General features: G+C 44.0%; 1 protein-coding gene across 5 annotated transcripts in view; it reads left to right on the top strand.

Annotated features, from left to right (window-relative positions):
- Positions 1–20,399, top strand: part of cux2b (cut-like homeobox 2b) — a 154,232-nt gene that overhangs the window by 126,324 nt on the left and 7,509 nt on the right. For 2 of the 5 annotated variants that reach the window (XM_015366063.2, XM_015366066.2), the window contains exons 5-20: positions 955–1,095; positions 2,309–2,438; positions 4,420–4,496; positions 5,635–5,746; positions 9,119–9,167; positions 10,614–10,718; positions 11,574–11,762; positions 12,313–12,371; positions 12,523–12,571; positions 13,277–13,376; positions 13,850–14,506; positions 15,569–15,670; positions 16,495–17,354; positions 18,112–18,277; positions 18,405–18,698; positions 19,546–19,734. In XM_015366063.2, coding sequence (XP_015221549.2) covers positions 955–1,095; positions 2,309–2,438; positions 4,420–4,496; positions 5,635–5,746; positions 9,119–9,167; positions 10,614–10,718; positions 11,574–11,762; positions 12,313–12,371; positions 12,523–12,571; positions 13,277–13,376; positions 13,850–14,506; positions 15,569–15,670; positions 16,495–17,354; positions 18,112–18,277; positions 18,405–18,698; positions 19,546–19,734 — 3,279 coding nt within the window. Of the gene's footprint in view, positions 1–954; positions 1,096–2,308; positions 2,439–4,419; positions 4,497–5,533; positions 5,601–5,634; positions 5,747–9,118; positions 9,168–10,613; positions 10,719–11,573; positions 11,763–12,312; positions 12,372–12,522; positions 12,572–13,276; positions 13,377–13,849; positions 14,507–15,568; positions 15,671–16,494; positions 17,355–18,111; positions 18,278–18,404; positions 18,699–19,545; positions 19,735–20,399 lie in introns of all 5 variants that reach the window. The other 3 variants (XM_015366065.2, XM_015366064.2, XM_006640427.3) reach the window with 3 other exon arrangements.

The raw sequence follows: 20,399 nt of genomic DNA on the forward strand, positions 1-20,399 counted from the left end.
AAAAAAAAACCCCAACAACATATGGCCCTTTTGCACTGTAAGCTTTTCTCTTTTTCTAGCATGTCTGAGGAGTCTCCCTTGTAAATTACAATGTTGTTTTCCAGCTGTAATTCCAGACAATCCAGGTTCATAGCAGAATTGGGGACACAGCAGGACACTTCTGCTGTGTTTGTGTTTTTGGTCATTTCAACAAGCTGCAACTAGAAATAAGAAAAAGTTGCAGTGCTGCTTTAAAGCAGGATTGTGTCTGTATATTACTTAAACATGGTGGGTTTAAGACTATGGCTTCATGTGACCTACAGATCTAAAGTTAAGATGAATGCAAGGTACTGAAATGTGTAGCTGGCGATGAACATTACACGATAAGAAATTGGTGGAGTACCCACCATTGTTGTTTATCTGAGGCAGAAGTCTACAATTTCAAAAGGGCAGAAAGCTGCTCATCCCCAAAGATATCTCCCTTCAGACTCCTCTGGGAGACTACAATTACAATAAATTGTCAGTGACACAAAGTCAGAGATATAATACACCTCTCTTTAGAAAGAGTGCGCTATGAATTCTGGAAAATGGGTTATAAACTACAAAGGTGCTAGGTTTCTGAGCAGATGGGGGGTGACACCTGGGTAAGGTACAGTATGAATTCACGAAACGGGCAGATGTCCCATCATGCTCCCCCCCCAGGCAACGGTGTGAAATACAGTCAAATCAAAAGTGCTGAAATCACAATATTTTAACATACAGAATAGAAAAATACATACGTTTTTAGCGATAGCCCAAAAACTTGCATATCCATACACAAGGTTCTAATGAAAGCCACTCCTTTTTTAACAGTGCTAAATTAGCACACATTCCAAGGGGTTTGTGAACATAACCTTGATATTTTACTTAGCCTGACCTCTCTAACCTCTGTGTGTGTTTGTGTTTCTGCCTCCTGTGTCTCTGTATGTTCATTAGATCCTGCCCCAGTGCTGGAAGCCACACACACCCTGGAGGAGAGACTCCAGCAGCTCCAGAGCAGTGACCCGGATAGCCGCCCCGTCGTCAAGGAGATCAGCAGGCACTGGAGAAGACACCTTGAGCACCTCTCCAGCAAAGGTCAGGACCGCTCCCTAGTGTATCCATGGACCAGGGGCCTAACTGTGGGCTTCCTGCTTGGAGAGAGGCGCGTCGCTTGGGAACGTACCCATTCTGGTGTAAAACTGAAAAATGTCTCCCTTTTCTGTAAAGAAACCAGCTTTTTCTTGTTTCTCTTGAACACATAGTGCAGTGGTACTGTACATGTGAATCCTTATTTTATGATGTCAAACCCTTTTTGTCCTGAAATCTGTAGGTGCCATTTTAGATCCTTCTCAATACAACTATCCTTATCATACAACAGTGTTTCAGATCTGAGGGAGATGAAACCTAAAGTTAGGTTTAAAAAAGCTGTCTTTTCAGGGTACTTATTATTTTTAAAAGATTTCTGTGTCACAGATTTGAATTTGCTGATTCATCTTTGGATTGCAAGAAAGATTATTAAAAGTTGTGGGTATCTTGAAGTGCTAAATGATATTACAGTAAGAATTATTAGTACTTTCTGACTGGAAAAATCTTTCAATTAAAATTTATAAAGTGAAATTTGATTTTGGTCTTAGTTATTAGTTACTTAAATTATTAAGCAAGGTTCATTCTCTTAACAGATTAGAGTGCCTATTACTTTACAGTACATGAATGTTAAAGATACGTGATGGTAAATAACTATTTTACACCTTGGAAAATACTTGGGCAACTGTTGTCAGAAAGTGTTACTGTCTGTAAATACTTACATTATTAGATGTCAGACATAAATTAAGCATGCAGGTGAGATAATCTGCAATTTTGCAAACAGTTCCTCAAATTTTAGTGTAATCTATTATGCACCATCCCCCTCTTAAGATTTATCCATGAGCCCCAAAAAAGTACTATACGGTCTGTGGGAAACTAAAGAAAGCAGATTGGGTAAAAATATTTGGACTTGGCCTATGAAGGAGGGGGCTTTAGAGAAGGGATACGTTCAAATTTAAAATAAATCATAAGGACTTAATGTTAATTCTGTCGGCTGCCAGCTCTCGCCTGTGAATCTCTCACCTGGCCTGCTGGGAATATTGATAGAGCACAGACTTTGTCCCCAGTATTTACTCAACGGCGTTCCATGCTCTGATCGATTCCTGACAAGCTGGGAACGACTCGGGGGCGATTGATCTGTGTCCTGACAGAATTAGCTTTTGCCCTCTTGGTGATCTCTCACCGCCGTCTCTCTGTGCTCCATATCGCCCCCTGTCTTCCGAAGACACGGCAGGACTGGCGGCCACAGCGTCTGGGGTTCCGGTGGCCTGGGAGCCCTCCGCCACCCCCCCAAGCAGGAAGGCCCACAAGGCGGCGGGGTCTCCTCTGCGGAGTGATGAAACCGAGACAGAAAAGTACGTGAGTAAGAGCAGACTAAGGCACCGAATGCAAGAAAATAAGAAAGGTTACAAACGATGGGAGCCCATTCAGCCTATCTGGGGCATTTAGTAGTGCCTCCTCCAGCCATTTTCTGAAATAAACTGGGGTATCAGCTTCAACCATATGGCTGGAAAGCTTGTTCCATTCTCCCACAACCCTCTGAGTAAAGAAGTGCCTCCTGTTCCTTCTTTTAAATGCACAGTGTGCTGTTGACCACAACACAAATTTGCTTGGTGTTCCTGTGTCCTGCCGGGACATGTCAACAACAATGACACAGGTTTCACTGTGCTGTGGCTGGTGTTTCTGCGATTAGAATGAATCTGGGAGACCATAAATAACTAAAAGGGTACTGGATAATTCCTTGGAAGGCGAAAAAGTTGTTTTTAAAGCCATTTTACTCCAGAGCAAAACTTGTTTGCCATTGTTACTTGCATAAGCCTAACAAGGGACAACACCAATGTGGAAAAGAGAATTGAAAATAGGACATTTTGTTTTAAAACATACTGTAGTTTTGAAACTTTAGTTGGGTGTTTTTCAGAGATCGAAAAAGTAGAACAAATATTGCCCTTGAGCAAAAAATCTTTCAAAAGTCATCCTGTAAAACACAATGTGCTCAAGTATCACATAAGCTGGGGAACTGGATTTCCTGACTGTCATGGACATTTTATATGAGATGACAGCTCCCAAACCCACTCTTGTTTCTAAAGTCAAGCGTTAAATTATCAAAAAAACGTTCTGAATGGTTTTGTGAGTGGCAACATCATTTGTTTCTCTGTTTGATTCAAAGTATTTTGTATTGCAAAACTAATTTAAAACTCTTGAGTAGAACAAAACGGTTCCTCGTGGAAATACAAGCACAGTATGTCTGTTATGGACTTCTGGAAATCAACTTTCTAGATTAAATCAACTTTCTTCAACCATCAACAGAGGAATAAATCACCCTGTGCTTCTCAGATCAATTCTGGTTCCATTCTGGTTTGCACTACTTCCATGTTACCTCAATTTTAAATTATCCACAATCTAAAAGGCTTTTTTAGTGAACACAGAAGGAGGAGAAACACTCACCTTGCATCCAGCGAAGACTGTTAAAGGGTTATATGGCACCCCATTGTTTGAGACCCAGGGAATGGAAAATATAATATTACATAGTCACGGTTACCCTGGACGTGATATTTCAGGAATACTCTCAGCACCGTGTGAAGCTATGCTTGCTGGTGTGTTTATCACCATGGGGGTCCCTGTCACCCTTTGGCCTTTAAGAAGGAAGCATTTGTTTGCCTTCCCTGTATGTGTCTAGATCTTTAGAATATGTTTTACTTTTCTAGCTGGTTTAAAAAATGTTTCATTTTGCAGCATGAGAATGTTAGTGAAGGTTTAAAACGAGGTGCTTGCAGCCCCTCCTGCTCATTAGCTTGCTAATAGCTTGATGAACCTCAGGGTTTTTGCAGATGTCTCTGGGGAACTGGATTGAACAATACGGCTAAGGAGTTAATCTCATAGCCCCTCAACTCAGGGTGTAAACAAGTATCTCCTTTCATCGGGACCAACGGATGTTAAAGTCACATTTGCTCACATTTTGTTGTGTGGAATGCCTTTTATTTTTAATGGAAATCACATGTACTGTATGTTGATGTATATCATATACAGCATAATGATGTAAATCATGTACTGTATATGACAACCAGAAAAGGCTACACAGCTGAAATGTTGTCTCTTTTCTTTTCTGTTCTGTTCAGCATGTATTAAATCTTTACCTGTTCCTTGGCAGTCTATGTATAATGACTCAGCTACCTTCTCCATCATATATATATAATATACATATTGATATAAATGTCAATAATACACTATAAACAATAATAAGATTGTTTGTCATGGTCTTCTAAGCCTAATATATCAGGATTCTGTAGATACTTGCACAGAAAATGCCCTTTCATTGTGTCTGTGTGTCTCTTACAGAGGGACACAGGAAACAGAGATCACCTTGGCAACCAGACTGGGGGAAGCAGAAGAAAAAATCAAGGTCCTTCACTCAGGTGAGGCTGCTCCCCAAAAATCTTTTTCAGCCATGAAAAGTGCTCTGAGATTGAAATGGTGAGTTCAGTGGCAGGGTTACAACAACCCTTGAGCAGGTTATTTTGTTGGATCTCATTTAATTTCTGGAAGAAGAGCTCCATTGTTTTGACACATGCAGTGTACACGTCAAGATGTAGATTGATTTCCCATGATGTAGAAGTTTTTATTTACTCCCCTATTGTTTGTGTTACATATCTTAAAGACACTGGTCAAAACATAAGAAATATCCATCGAATGATGTCTTATTTTTATTATTTTTCTAAAAGAACTTCAAAATATCCATGATTGTACATGGGTTCTTCAAAATCAATTTAGTCGATTCCCGAAAATCATCAGTTCTCTTTCAACAGTATTTGTATCTTATTTCTATGAGAAACAAGAATATATTCCAAAAGCTGGTAACCATTTGCCATTCCATTAGCGTTAATGAGTAAACTAGCCAATGTAGTACGCAGATCATAGACAAGAAAACAGGCGTGTGGTTTTCTCCTGTGCTGACAAACCTGCACTGGATACAGGTCTCTTAAAGGACAGACGTTAAAATTCTCTTGTTGACCTGCAGTGTGTGGTGTGGCCTGTGTACCTTCAGGAGTTACTCTCCCCACACGTCCCCATTCACTCACATTGTCTGGCTGGTTTTAGGCTCCTGAGCGATCCAAGGACTTCATGTTGTACACGAGGGACTGAGCCTGTTCGGCGGCAGCCGCTCAACATTGGGATGCTCTTCCTTACCATATTAAAAATACAGATCCTGCTGATGTTTTCAAGTCTTAGATTAAAACTGAATTGTTTTCAGAGGCAGTTAATTCGTCATCTGTTTGTTTTATTTTCACATGCACACATGGTTTTACAATATTTTCTGTTTGCTGTATTTTTACACGTATAATTTATGCGGTGTATTTTGAGAAAGCTCAGGTTTGAAAGGGTCTGTGTAAGAATAAGATTGATTTATTGAAGTCAACTTTGAAAATACACAACGCTTGTTGTTCTGCTGCAGCTCTTGCAACAACCCAGACCGAGCTCTTGGATCTGCGGTGTAAATATGACGAGGAGGCGGCTTCCAAGTAAGAGCTTCTAATTCAGTTCCTCTCTACACAGCCCCTGGCACTGACACCTGCACATCTCCTCCATCTTCCTCACCTCCTCCATCTTCCCCATCTCCCCCATTTCCTCCATCTTCATCCCCCCCATCTCCACATCTCCCTCCCAGGTACGTTATGAGTTGTGTGAAGAGACACTCTCACTGTACTGCATGTCTCAGGGGTTTCAGAGTGTCTCCTACAGAGTGTATTGCTACAGAGAATAACTATTGGTCAAATTAAGTACTATTTTCTCCTCCTATGTTTTTGCACTGCATGCTCCAAGGCATTCGGCTGCATTTACTTGTAGTCTGTCTGCCTTTGCTTTTGAGGGAAGTTGGAAAACCTTCCCAGGGTATAAGGGACTTTTTTTTTCCTCTTGGCTATGGTGCTTGTTAATTTCCTTCTGAAGATGATTTGGTCACCTTCTGCAATTTAAATCTTTATGTATTTACTTACAAACTAATCCACCTGGAGGGACAGCTTTAATCCATCAGATATCAGTTATCTTAAAACTATAATGAATCTAATTAGCCCAGAAATAGCTAAGTCATAATACTGTAGCTTGCCAAACATTTAAACAGTGCTACATCATCTTTGGATTTTATTGAGTCAAAGACTGATCATTTGCTGTAGCCTAGGTAATATTATTTCTGGTGTTTTAGCTGGAGTCGCTGTAATTCCCTTCTGTCTGGATCTTTCTGTTAATGAGGATCTTCCTTTAGTTTTGTCCTTTGGATTGGTCAAATGTTTGCGATTTAAGCTTACCTGTAAACTCCCATCTCCGATAAAGACATGCCGTTCAGAGCACCTGTGGCTGAAACAGAGTTGTCAGCAATGGGCTGTGAGTGATTAATGTGGCTTGCTGGGCCCTCTTGTCATCACCCAGCGTGAGTAACATCCCACAGATTTCATCTGGAGACACGGAAAGGGCATTATTTCCCAGCTCCAGAAGTTCAATTCAAAGAAGAGCAGCGCCTTTCCATTTTCTCTGTCTTGATTTTCAGGTCTTGATAATAAGAGCCATTTGTCTGCTTTGACTTGAGTATCAGAGCAGTTAATCAATACAATACATTTTCCATACTGCATGAGTTCATTAAATCTGAATGTGACACTTGTTATTTTTTCCATTGGCCTGGTGCCATCTATCCTGGTGTATTAATACGTTCTTTGTCACCCTTGGCACCTTGCCTGTCCCACAGCTGTCCAGCGTTGGTTAGCTCTCCAGCCGAGCGCTGCTGTAATCTCTGTCCGATAGAGTGGGAGAGATCCGAACAAAATTGAATCCTATACTATGTGGGCAGATTTTCCTGGTTGATTATGGTGTCCATTTCTGTTGAGTGTGCTTCACATACTCAAACTGTTTAACCCTCTGCTACTAAATCTGTTACTGAAAGTACTCATCCACAATAGCAGAGGGTATGTCCAGATTTGTATTTAATGATTATGCATCCTTAATGTGTTTGTAAAGAATGGAAGATAATCAGTGTTTTCAAATGCTAAAAATTCAAGCAATCTAATGAATTACCCCTTCAAGGCACCATTTTTTAATTTGATTTTACATATTGATAATATAACTCTGCTTACTGAGATCTATAGGGACAAGATATTTTTTAATGCAGCTGCTGCAAATATTATATATCCATTAAACGAAATGTATCATAGAGATTAACTAGACACCTTGTGTTTATCCACATGAATAATTTTTATTACAGGTGTAATGTCTCAGATTTATTTTTATTGTAATTGTGATGTGATTATTATTAATTTAATGGTGATTGTATTAATGGAACTGGTGAAATTAGGGTATATATTTGGCAACAGAAGTGACACACACTGTAGGTCAGTAAACTAAGTTTAGCTTTGTCTTATTCAAACTGGAGAAATTAAACAGTTGTTAATAAAGCATACAGTACTTGAATTATCTTAAACAGATCCATTAATGGGCAGCATGGAGCACAGTTGTTAGCATTGCTGCCTGGCAGCGCTGGGGCTCTGGGTTCAATTCCAGACCTGAGCTGCTGTCTGTGTGGAGTTTGCATGGTCTCCCCACGTTCACATGGCTTTCCTCTGGGTGTTCTGGCTTCCTCCCACAGTCCAAATCATACTGGTAGTTCCTGCCTCTTGGACGTGCTTCTGGGTAAATTGGCCCTGATGTAAGCGTGTGTGTCTGTCCTGTGAGGACCCTGCCTAGTACCTCTTGCTTGCCAGGATAGGCTTTGGCTCCCCATGACCCTGAATTGGAAGAAGCGGTTAGAAAATGGATGGATGATTCGATAACTAGATTTAATTGATCCTAAAGGCTGACAACACCTGATCTTATCGGTTCAGCAGGTTATAATTGATGCCTTCTTGACAATATTTGCAGTAATCTAATCCGTATCAAAAGAAAAGACCTGATGAATGCCGTTTTTAACTTTCTCACACTTGAGGAATTAAGTACCTGGAACCTTGTATTGTCTTTCCTGCAACATCTGGAGCAGAGTGAACCATGCAGCACTTGACACAGATGGCAGTGTCATCAGAGCTGATAATTGGAACAGCTGTTCAAGATCAGTTATTCCCACAAAACAGCTCTTAGAACATTAGGACACATTTTCCCTACTTAATGCAGTGGTGTGCTACAGTGTACGTGTTAAGGAATAAGCAAATTACATAAACGAAAGCTCCAGAAGGTTAAAATGGACATAGATTAGCGTGTCGAGGCTGAAGACAAATTAATAGGCGTTTGTTTGACCTTTAATTAAAAACGTTCTTCTCAATCAAGGTCATCAAACTGTTTTTAATTCTCATTAGAGAGTTACCGTTACCAGTATGCATTGATTGCAGCAGTTTATAAAGTGTCTCAGGTCAGGGGAAATAAATGTAGTAGAATTGGCTAAGCACCTCTGCACAACATGGTGGAAGAGGTATGGTATTCACATTTCCAATTCCTAAAAAGCAAAGATGGTAGCTAAACTGTAAATGGTATACCTACAGTACATTGCCTTAAGGCCAATGTTGTCTGAAAAGGCCGGGTTTGTGATTTTGAGGACTGCATGTTTCCGAAGGAAAACGCTTTAAAATCAAAAAACAAACTAAGGCCATGGAGTAAAAGATACATTGTCCAAAGCCTATGGCATTCAGTGCAGACTATTCTAAATAAGCAGGTCATATAGAAATCTTGACATGATTGAATACTAATTAAAAGCTCTTGTTTTTAAGGTAGAGTTTTCTACACTGTGTCCAAATATTTTTTGTTTCAGTTTTATCTGCTTTAATCCTTTGTGATATTTTAAAACATTAAATATTAAAACATATATTAAACTGCATGTCAAGACATATTTCTACAGTACATTTTATTAAATTGTATCAAGATTTAGCTTTTTTGCTTAAAATCTCTACTTATGTGTGTATCTGTAAATGTGTGTATGACTTAAGGAGAGTTACTGAAAATCTGAAAGAAACTTTTGGACTATATGGGGGACAGAAATAACCCAACCTGTGTGCCTGGTGTGTTTCAGGGCTGCGGAAGTGGGACTGATCATGACAAATCTGGAGAAAGCAAACCAGGTGAGAAAGCCAGAGAACAAGGCTGATTGCTTGTGATTTACATAACGATTCCTGTAATCAAGACACTGTTTTAATTAGATGTGTTTTTCTGTCTGAGGCTGTACTCAGGTTTAAAAGAAGTGTCTCTGTAAACCAGATTAATGGCGATGCTTAGCAGCAACAAGGTAGTTACCTTAAAGCACTGATTGCTTCCTTTCTGTATTTTTTGTTAGCAGCCCTCAGATAAATGTTCTCAAAATGAATCATTAATTAACAGCTTTGAGTGTGACAAGGCAGGTAAAGAGTTTCCTGAGTAACAGCAATAGAGTAAATAGCAGTTTCAGCATAAGATATATACGGACTGTATGTATATTTTGCTTAGCTTTTGTGGGGTAATGCTTAAATATTTCACACAGTGGCAATTAACTTTGTTGCTAAATATTCAGTGGAAATTAATATGTAATTAGTTTTATAAATCGACGTGATTTATTTGAAGTATTTGTTCAGGCACATTTCAAATGAATGAACATTTCAAAATTCAAAATCCGTGATTTTTCCTTCTCTGATTGAGAGCTGGTGGCTTTGAGTTTCATTTATATACACTGTAACACTCACATTTTTTAAAATGTAAAGTTGATCAATGCAAACGAATGGCATCTTAGGATATATTTTAGATTTTTGAACAAAAGTAAATTATATACAGTATCATATAATCAAAAGTAAATGATATATTATGATTTGAAGCTGTAGATCTACTGTGTTGCAAATGTTAAAAGGGTACAAAGTAGTCAGAAAAAATCTGAGTTAGTGAAAGTGCAGTAAATTTTCAATTTTGAGTAGAAGTTCTAGCTTTTCAACTCTCTGTGCACTAAATGTTATTAGGACTTACACGTATTATAATTATAGTTATTATATGCAATTATACACATATTATGGTGCTGTATTTCACAGTCTTTGACTGCTACAACTTGGATAAGGTTTATTCAGGCATTGGTTGTAGTCCATATCTCGCCTAATTTTGATAGTAGGTTCTACCCCTTTATTGCAAAAGGCTTCCCTGTACATGCAATGAAGCTCCTTGTTGCTTGAGATACAGAACTGAAGTACCTTACTACAAATGTGAAGATTAAGACCAACACTCACACATAGGAATTTGGAACATGCCTGCCCAGCCATGTTGTTGAGGCCATTCCTTTAAAAAAAGCCTCAATGAGATGGGCCAAATGGCCTGTTCTCATTTCTAACATTCCTGACTGTTGAGAAAACGCAGCTTAAGTGCCATGTTTTTAACCCATTTTGAAACCTTGAAACGTCCGTTTCATGACACCCCGTGTGGCGCTTCATGTCTGTGGGTGGATGTGTATGGTGTACTAATAGAACAGGCATCGCTGAGAGGACTCCACGCATGTGAAGATACAAGCATGTGCGTTTGTTGCCCCGGAGTGACATGGGGCCTTCCTGTTTCAGAGGGCAGAGGTGGCCCAGAGTGAGGTGGAGAGACTGAGAGAACAGCTGGCCTCTGCCAACAGTGCCATCCACTTGGGCTGCCATGGACCAGAGGGCTCCAGTGCGGTAAGGAGCACTCGCTTCCCCTCACACTCAGGGCATCTCCACTGCAGGGTTTGACGATCTCCTGCACAATTCACAAGCCACCTAAACAGGTTTAGGACCTGGGTACAAAATGGCCTATTGGACAGAGGAGTAAGAAGCTCAGTTGAAATAAAAATATACAGGACCTCAGGGGCTGTCTGATACTGGTTTGCTGTCTCTGCAGCTTCTTGCTTGAGACAGAGACTATCTACGGGGTTATGTCCAGTGATCAATATTCAAAGAGATGGGAGGATTCTCAAAAAATGACCCTTTTCAGAAGATGGCATCTGGTGTACGCCTTTTCCACCAATGAAAGGGCTTCATTTTGCAGGCAACAGAAATCTGTACATTATATTACCCATCCATCCATTTTCTCACCACTTCTTCGAATTCAGAGCCGCGGGGGAGCCGGAGTCTATCTCGGCAAGCAGTGGGCACAAAGCGGGGTACGCCCTGGACAGCACCCCAGTCCATCGCAGGGCAGACACATAGATACAGGTTCAAACATGGTCACACCCACACCAGAGCCAGTTTGCGCAGGAGCCAATTATCCTCCCAGTATGGACTGTGGGAGGAAACTGGAGCACCCAGAGGAAACCCACACACAAACAGGGAGAACATGCAAACTCCACACAGACAGGTCCAGAATTGAACCCAGGGCCCCAGCGCGGTCAGAAAGCAATGCTAAACACTGTGCCGCCATGCCCCCCCTCTATTATACATGTATATAAAACAAAAGCGCGTTTACTACAGTTTATGTGAATTGCCAACAGCGGAGATGAAAAGTGTTCACATCCATGAGTTCTTCTGACTTTGTGCTCCCCGGATTCCTCTCAGGATAAGGAAGAGACAGGGTGCTCAGGGTCCCAGCTGGAGGTGGCACTGGCTGCCAAGGACCGAGAGATCATCCAGCTCTTGGAGGAGGTCCAGCGACTCCAGTTCACGCTGCAGGAACTCCAGGAGAGCTCGGCCAATCAGATCGCAGAAATGGAACGCCAGCTTGCCTACAAGATGGAGGCCATAGAAGTAAGAATGAGCATCTGGACTGAGGCGGCTCCCAGCGCCATGAGCAGCAAATACCGTCACATATTGTATCTGTACATGAACAGCATCAGAACATTAACACTTCAAAATAAAGCTCATATAGGTATTTATTCATTTAAAGTTGACAGTTTGAAAACAGTCAGAAGCAAAGACCGTTCCATTTAGGTGAATTATATTAGAATTTGAGGAAAAAAAACTAACATTGCTGTTGTTAAGAACTTGCACAAATGCATCGTAGTATTAGTGCTCTGAAAATGTATTATCACAGTGTATTCCTGTTCAGAAATGGCACGTGGACTTGATTAATTCAGAGATTTTGGGACCATTATCCTTGTGGATCATAAACTCTGTTCAACAATATCCCAACCCTATCAGAGGGAGAGAAATGAAGTTTTCTCAAGAACGTCTCTCTCTTAAGTATGTGTAATGAATTCATGAATAAATTCCCTGATCTCTAATAACTTACCTAACTCCGCTGCTTTTTTTTTTACCTTTTTTCCATTAAATCCCATGTATTCTTTGTTTTTTATAGAGATTGGAAGCCAAACTCCGGTCACAGGTGGATTATGAAGAAATAAAAACCGAGCTCAGGTAAGCAATTCAATAATACACATCAGAAATGAAATCTGCAAGAAATGCTAGCCAAATAATATAAATTGAGAAATATAATGTGATTTCATTTTGATATATTCTATACTATATGCACAGTGTAACTTTGATTGCCTTTGTTTTTTAATAACAGCATACTGAAAGCAATGAAATTAGCTTCTGCGAATGGCAGCTCATCACAAGTGAGTATTTCATTGTGAATTTTAGCATCTTCATTGAAGCTGCTGAGTACCTGTGATGTACAGTGTTAATAAAGTCATCTGTGCTTTCTGATATACTGTATATAGTGTAGCTCTTAATCTGGTAGAGTGGTATTTCCCCTTACTGATAGGAAGGATATTCCCAGGTGTTTTGCAACTTGAGTATATAACAACATTGAAATGCCTATTCTGGAATTGTATTTTTCGGCATCATCTCCCTTAAGCTCAGTGCACTTAGCCAACTTTTTTTCAAACAGACAATCTGTTATGAGATCATCTGGTCTAAAGGCACTGAACAGATCTTGGCACAACATTGAATGAAGCTAAATTGCATTGCCCTTTACTTTTTCATATTTTTCCTGTCATTATGAAAACAGAAATTGAATTGAACATATATTCCTGGTATTGTATTATGGTATAGTGAGCTTTCTTCCCTGTGTATAAAAATTGAAGCGACAAGTTTCTCAGTTTAAGGCCATTTAGTTTCATTTTCCATATTAAACTTATAAAATAGAAGATATTTTAGGTTGAAAGCTATGACCAAAGATCTTACACCCCTAGCTCAGAACCTACTTGTAAGTGAAAGGCTTGTGGATGACCATCCTTACAATAGGGTGTAGTAAAGGCTACATTAATTCATCTTTACAGCTGGTAATGCTGAACTCTCTCTGCTTCTGACTCTCTTAGGACACTTCAAAGACTGCAGAATCTCTGTTGCTGGACAAAGAGGCCTTTCTTCCTTCTCAGAAATACCTGGTGGATAAATCCAGTCTTTTGCATAGCAATGGTAATGTAATACGTGCCTGTTCATGCTGCATCCTTCTGCTCCTTCTTCTGCCACTTTGTAAGGTGAAAAGGAATATTGGGAAAGTATTATAAACTGTGTTTTCATCATGCCCATACATATCATTGTGTCATCTGACAGATGTTTGGCAGATGTGGAGATTTAGGGTCTTGGAGAACCCAACTGTCCATCCTGTCTGCCTTTTTTTTTTATCGAGGAGCCGAGATGACAAATGGCATGTTTATGGTTTATCAGCATCACCGGATTGAACCATGAGGTTGAAAAATGTGTGTAAAGCTTTGAAATGAGACATGCTCGTGTGCTCATTTTGAGAGCCTGGCAGTTGAATGCCCTTTAACCTGTTGTCTAGTCAGGGTTTTAGAGGCGACAGACTACACCCAAGGTACGAGTCGGTCTGTACTTGACAATGCCGTTACGAGGGAAGGGAATGTAATACCAGCTTCTCTTTCCTGAAGAGGAGGACCAGTCTGAGGAGGAGGCTGCGAAGGAGCCCGAGAGACCAGGTGTGTCTTACTCTTCTCCTCAGAGGGCCTTGCAGCCCCTGGCGGACGGCCGAGCCTCGCCGAGCCCTGGGCAGCCCGGCGCCGGCCCGGCTCTGGCCCATGACCTCCCCCGGCCCTTCTCCGGCTCCCCTTTCCCCGGAGACAAGCTGCCTGGGGACCCCCTCCTGCAGAAGCAGCTGCTCTCGCCGCTCTACAAGAAGGAAAATGGCGGCCAGATGGCCTTCCCCACTGCCCTCTATGCGGCCAAGGCTGCCCTGATATCCACCGCTGGTCAGGGCCCGGCGGCCGCGGCCACGGGTGGGGAGACGGGCCCCCCCAGCGACCAGTCGGAGAGCGGGAGCTCCGGCGTGGGGGACGACGAGCAGCTGGACACGGCGGAGATCGCCTTCCAGGTGAAGGAGCAGCTGCTGAAGCACAACATCGGCCAGCGTGTCTTCGGCCACTACGTGCTGGGCCTGTCCCAGGGCTCCGTCAGCGAGATCCTGGCCCGACCCAAGCCCTGGAGGAAGCTGACGGTCAAGGGGAAGGAGCCCTTCATCAAGATGAAGCAGTTCCTCTCCGACGAGCAGAACATCCTGGCGCTCAGGACCATCCAGGTCCGGCAGAGAGGTGAGCACCCTTCCGTCCAGAACCGTTCTTCAGCACGATTCCCGGACATGTTATACCCTGGTTTTACCACCAACCCGACAGAACCGGCTCCTCCTGAAATCTGTTTGTGTTCCATATTTGATCAAATACGATGTTTTTTTGTTGTCTCTCTTAATGAAGTGTGTAACTCATTCTGTCTTTGATGTTTCTTAAATAAATGAATCATTGCGTCAAAGATTTCAGGGATATTTACCTGACTTTTGCAGGTTCAGTTGTAAAAGAGAGCAGTCAGGTTTGCTGTGATGTTTCCACTGAGGGAAGACCTTGGCAAAAATACTAATAATTGCTTTATGAAATTAATTTTAGTACACATATGCATCTTCCAAAAAATCTTTAAAAATCCATTAGAATTAAATGAAGACATGAAGTCATTAAAGCACTACAGAGCCTTACAGAAGTTACACATTACACTTGACTAACAGCCCAATGGTTTGATCCATTTCAAGGTTTACGAGCTGAAACTGAGCTGTAATGTCTTACACACATTGGACTTGAAAAGCGTCTACCAGTGAGAACATCTCAAACTGTGCTTCCAGGCATGAAATACCCACCTTAGAATATTGACCTTTATAACAAAATCAAATCCAGCTCATCATCATAATGAAACTGAAAGAGCTCAAACACCTTTATATGGGAATCTTTTTGTTATTAATGCTATCCTGTAATATATTTAAGGAGTCAAAGCAAATCTAGAGCCCAGGATGGGGTTATTGTAAACCTACTGTATACTGTATGCTTGCTTTGGGCATGTGGAGCAGCTTGATCTTATCCAGTGACAGGTAGGCAGGCCGTGGTGAGAGCAGCAATTTATTTATTCTCTCACATACTACAGATCATTTTCGTCCCGTCTTGCTCTCTGATTGCCGGAAGCTGAGAAGTATCAAGCTTTGGGGTAACTTCACATACACCCCCAACTCCCCCAGATTTCCTCATCAAAATAAAAATCCGTCATCCTCACTCTCGGTCTCCCTTCACCTCTGATCAGCCAGCCCCCCTCACCTCTTCCTTTTTCCTCCCCGTCAGGAAGCATAACTCCCAGGATCCGAACTCCAGAAACTGGGTCAGACGATGCCATTAAGAATATCCTGGAGCAAGCCAAGAAAGAAATCCAGTCCCAGAGAGGGAGTGAGTATCCCACAGTTACTGTCCAGGACTGTGAACCCTCTCTTCAGCTGTAAATTCTGAGAGCTTGGTCTTATTAGATTTTTAAAAAAATATTGCTTAGTCAACCTTTATGCTTTTACAGTAAGTGTATAAAAAAGCTCATTTCTGAGGTACGTGTTATTTTAGCCACTGAATCATGCAGTCATAAAGAAGATAGAAAGTAGAAAAAGATCAATTAGACAGGTTCCTGCGGCGGGGAGGCATGAGTAATAATGATGACAGGCTTAATAAGCTAAAACATTATAGCATCGGTAGATGATGACTCAGGGGAAAATTTGACTGTGTTCTTCAAAATTTGGAGTGCAATAAACGAGGTTGATTCTAGCAGATATTTCAAACTCAATTAATCTTGCAAAGCACAGAGGCATCAGTGCAACCGAAGTCAAAGCAGGCTCAGGGACGTTCTGGGGTGAGCTACCCCCCACCTCCCTTTTTTCATTCATCTTTACAAGAAGCAGAACCATTGATTTATCCCCCCTCCCCCCCCCCCCTGGACTCCAAAGAGTCAGATCCAGGGGCTTTTTGGGGGAATAAAAAGAAAACATTTCACCCCAAATATACGTAGCGTCCACCAAACACACACAGGGCTGTGGTCCGCGTCCCATGAACCAACACAAACCTGCAGGGCTTTGCTTGCCTCGCAGTTCTCTTTATCTTTAATGTTCATACTTTGTTCCGTGTGTTAGGGGATTGTTTTCTAAGTAAGGCTGGGATTGTCTCCTAATACTGCTCATGCATTGCAATTTGCTCCTGTGTTCCAATGGGGGATCCCGTGTGACGGGTAGACAGGTCAGGAGGAGCTAACGGGTGCCGTCCTTGTGGCGGGGCAGGTGAAGGGAAGTCCTCGACGGGGGGAGTGGCGGTCAGTGCCAGCAACGGCGGGGGCGGCGGCGGCAACTCGGACGACACCATCAAGAGCATCCTGGAGCAGGCGCGCCGGGAGATGCAGGCCCAGCAGCAGGCCCTGCTGGAGATGGAAGCCTGCGGGCGGGGTGGGGCGGCCGGGGCCCCGCCAGCAGAGCGCCCCGCCGCCCCCGACTCGGGCAAGGGGCTGCCGCTGCCGGCCTACATCAAGCAGGAGGAAGGGGGCGGCGGGGCCACCTGCTCCCAGAGCAGCAGCTGCTCCCAGACCCCGCTCAGCGTGCTGTCCCCCGCCGCCTTCGTCCAGAACATCATCCGCAAGGTCAAGTCGGAGATCGGGGACGCCGGCACGTACTTCGACCAGCACTGGGCGGTCGAGCGGGGGGTCCTCGGCGCCTCCCGGCCTTTCACCTCTGTGTCCCCCTCGCTCTCCTCTTCCTCGTCCTCGGGCTACTCCGCCCTGCCGCGGCCGTGGCCCCGCGCGGAGAACGGCGAGAGCCTGCCCAACAGCGAGGAGGCCTCCGCGGCGGAAGACGAGCCCGGGCGGCCCGTGGAGGTGAAGCTGGAGGCCGAGGCCTCGGGCAGCGGGGAACCCCAGGGCCCCGGCCGCCTCTCCTACTACCCCGCCTACGTGCCCCGCACCCTCAAGCCCACGGTGCCCCCTCTCACGCCAGAGCAGTACGAGATGTACATGTACCGCGAAGTGGACACCATCGAGCTGACGAGGCAGGTGAAAGAGAAGCTGGCCAAGAACGGCATCTGCCAGAGGATCTTCGGAGAAAAGGTGAAGCTCTTCGGGGTCCCGCCTGAAAATAAATACTTCTGTTTCAACGAGATGCACCTTGTCTGCATATGAGTTGAATGTCCTTCCAAAAACTCCTGTTGTTTTGGGGGGGGTTATTACATTTCTATTGGCAATCTGCTTGGCTGTTTTCAGCCCCCAGAGCTTGTTGCTTCTCTCCTTTTTTTGAAAGTGATTTGTGGTCTGGAGGGCCAGGGCACAAGGTTTAACATTAAGCCTTGTTAGCCCCTAGTGCAATTCTGTTCTTCGAGTTAAAATGTAATCATGTCAGTCCATCAAATCAGTCAGTTAAGTACAGTTGTATAGTGAAATTCAAATCTGGTATTCGCACAGTCTGTATTTATCCTCATGCATCGGCAGCACACTGCAGGACTGTAAAGTGCAAAGTGATCCAATGCTGCCATCTAGCAGGCTACATTTGGACTAAAACTGAAGAAACGATTTCTGGCCTCAGTCTTGAAACCCTCTGTTTTGCTGTGCCCTTGTGCTGCTTTACAATGTATTAAAATGACATTATGAAGTGTTTAGAGATGGGACTTCAAAACAAATGTAATCAGTCATTTAGTCAGTTCATTGGCTGCTGTGGTGGCAGGAGGAGTGACAGCATGGTCCTCTGTCCTAGCTCGTGATATGGACTAGTGTTTGCATGCTCGTCTCACCCTTTACGGTTGGCGACCCTTGCCAGGAATGATGGCTAACTGACCGCTCCTCCTCCTCCTCCTCCTCCTCCTCCTCCCAGGTGCTGGGCCTGTCGCAGGGGAGTGTGAGCGACATGCTGTCCCGACCCAAACCCTGGAGCAAGCTGACCCAGAAGGGCCGGGAGCCCTTCATCCGCATGCAGCTCTGGCTGCTGGACCAGCTGGGCCAGGGGATCAGTCAGCCGAGCAACCCCAGCCAGCCACAGGGTAACTATCGCGCCTAGGGCCGGTCCGAGCTCGGAAACCAGTAGTGGTCTCTCGTGTTCTGGTTCTCTTGACGAGCCTCCCTCCCCTCATAAGCGGTCTTGGTTCTTGTGTTCCTGCCCCGGCGTAGACAAGAGCCCCCTACAGACGCGCTCCTCGCCCTCTCCGCCGCCCAGCCCCGTGGAGGAGCAGCACAGCCCCCTGGGGGAGCCCGTGAGCCTGGAGAGCAGCAAGGAGAACCAGCAGCCCGACGGCCAGCTCACCCCTACTGCCATCCCGGGGGGCAAACCTGCACCGAGCCTCCTCTCCCCTCACCACTCCCACACCTCTCTGGGCATCCAGGAGCTGGTAGCCATGTCCCCAGAGCTGGACACGTATGCCATCACCAAGAGGGTGAAAGAGGTGCTCACCGACAACAACCTGGGTACGTCTGCCAGGCGCACACTGCTCTTCATTCACATAGTGTAGCGCAGCATGAGCCACCCACGGGCTTGTCTGGTTGCCTATTTTTCAGTTATCTGAGGAAGCTGTCCAGCTGTTTCTTAAAGGGTGTCTGTGTACTAAGAAGTCCAGTAGGCTGACTTTGTCAGTACCTTTTTAGGATTTGGGGAATAGTTAACTCCAGTCCCAAGCAGCACTGTGGTGGAGTTGTTAGCATTGCTGCCTTGCAGCTCTGGGGCCCTGGGTGAAATTCCAGACCTGGGATGCTCTCTGTGTGGGTTTTGCATGTTCTCCCTGTGTTTGTGTTAGTTTCCTCCAGCTGCCCGGTTTCTTTCAAAACGTCCAAACCCATGTTGGCTTGTGGGAATATTAGCCCTGGCGTGAGTGTGTGCGTGTCTGTCTGTGTGTCTACCCTGTGATGGGCTGGCTTCCCATCCACAGTGTATTCTACCTTGTCGCCTTTGCTTGCCAGGATTCTGGCAGTGACTCCGGATTGGATGAAGCATTTAGACAGTGGATGGATGGGTGGATGAATCCAGTCCTCTTGTAGTTTTCTCTATTCAGGATTAAATATTTTCAGAGGATAGGGAAGTGTGCCTCTGTTTAAGGACCTTTGCATCTTGCCCTACTCTAAGTTTAATAATGCTCATGTAATACTGATCATACAAAGTCACTTTCAGATATACCCCACGTGTATTTATTGACATTTATTTTAGTTCTCCATCGACTTCAAAGTGTAAGCTGTGATGTTGTTGGGAAATTAATGGGCCCTCCGGATGTGCTAAAGAGGAGGTTGTGTGTTTTAAGAGTCCTCTCCGTGTCGGTTGCAGGCCAGCGACTGTTTGGGGAGAGCATTCTGGGCCTGACGCAGGGCTCTGTCTCCGACCTGCTCTCCAGGCCAAAACCCTGGCACAAGCTCAGCCTCAAGGGCCGCGAGCCCTTCGTCCGCATGCAGCTGTGGCTCAACGACCCGTACAACGTGGAGAAGCTGCGCGACATGAAGAAAATGGAGAAGAAAGGTATGGCGCCGCGCCCTGGCCCTGCTCCCACAATGCATCACTACACTCTGGCTGCATCTAGTACATTCCTTCTTTTTTTTATCATGTACCCACCTCATTGGGTTTAGGGATCAGTTTAGGATGTTCATCCACAGAAGCAAATTCGTCCACAAAGCCTAGGTTGGAGAGTTAGCTCCAACTGGAGGGGCAGAGTGTCATTTGCTGACATCACTGCAAGCCTGCAGGTATTTGGCATGCTACAGGTGTGGATGTTGTATGATGAGAAGCTCCACGAATTTGAACACTACTGCATGATTCGGCTAGTCACATGACCCAGCTGGGCATCTGCTTGCACTCCAACTGAGCACCTTTGCAAGTTGAATCTCCTGGGGTCTCCATGGTTAATCAAACTGGGATCCTGACTGCATATGAATTCATTAGCTGTATTTATCAGGAAAAAAACATAGGGGGATTTAATCTTCTGTCTACCAGACAGGCTAGTTATAAAGTCCAACAAGACATTTAGTATGTATAGCTTTGTATAATAAATCTTACAGAAGACTGATGACTCTGATTAGACTATTTGCACATTGGTCCAGGATGAGCCACATCTGCATGATAGCTTGAAAACCCCTGCATTACAGATGGAATGTAATGTTGAGTGTGTATGAAGCTGTATTTCTAAC

This window comes from Lepisosteus oculatus, chromosome 22 (assembly GCF_040954835.1).
Source record: "Lepisosteus oculatus isolate fLepOcu1 chromosome 22, fLepOcu1.hap2, whole genome shotgun sequence".
Lineage (NCBI taxonomy): Eukaryota > Metazoa > Chordata > Actinopteri > Semionotiformes > Lepisosteidae > Lepisosteus > Lepisosteus oculatus.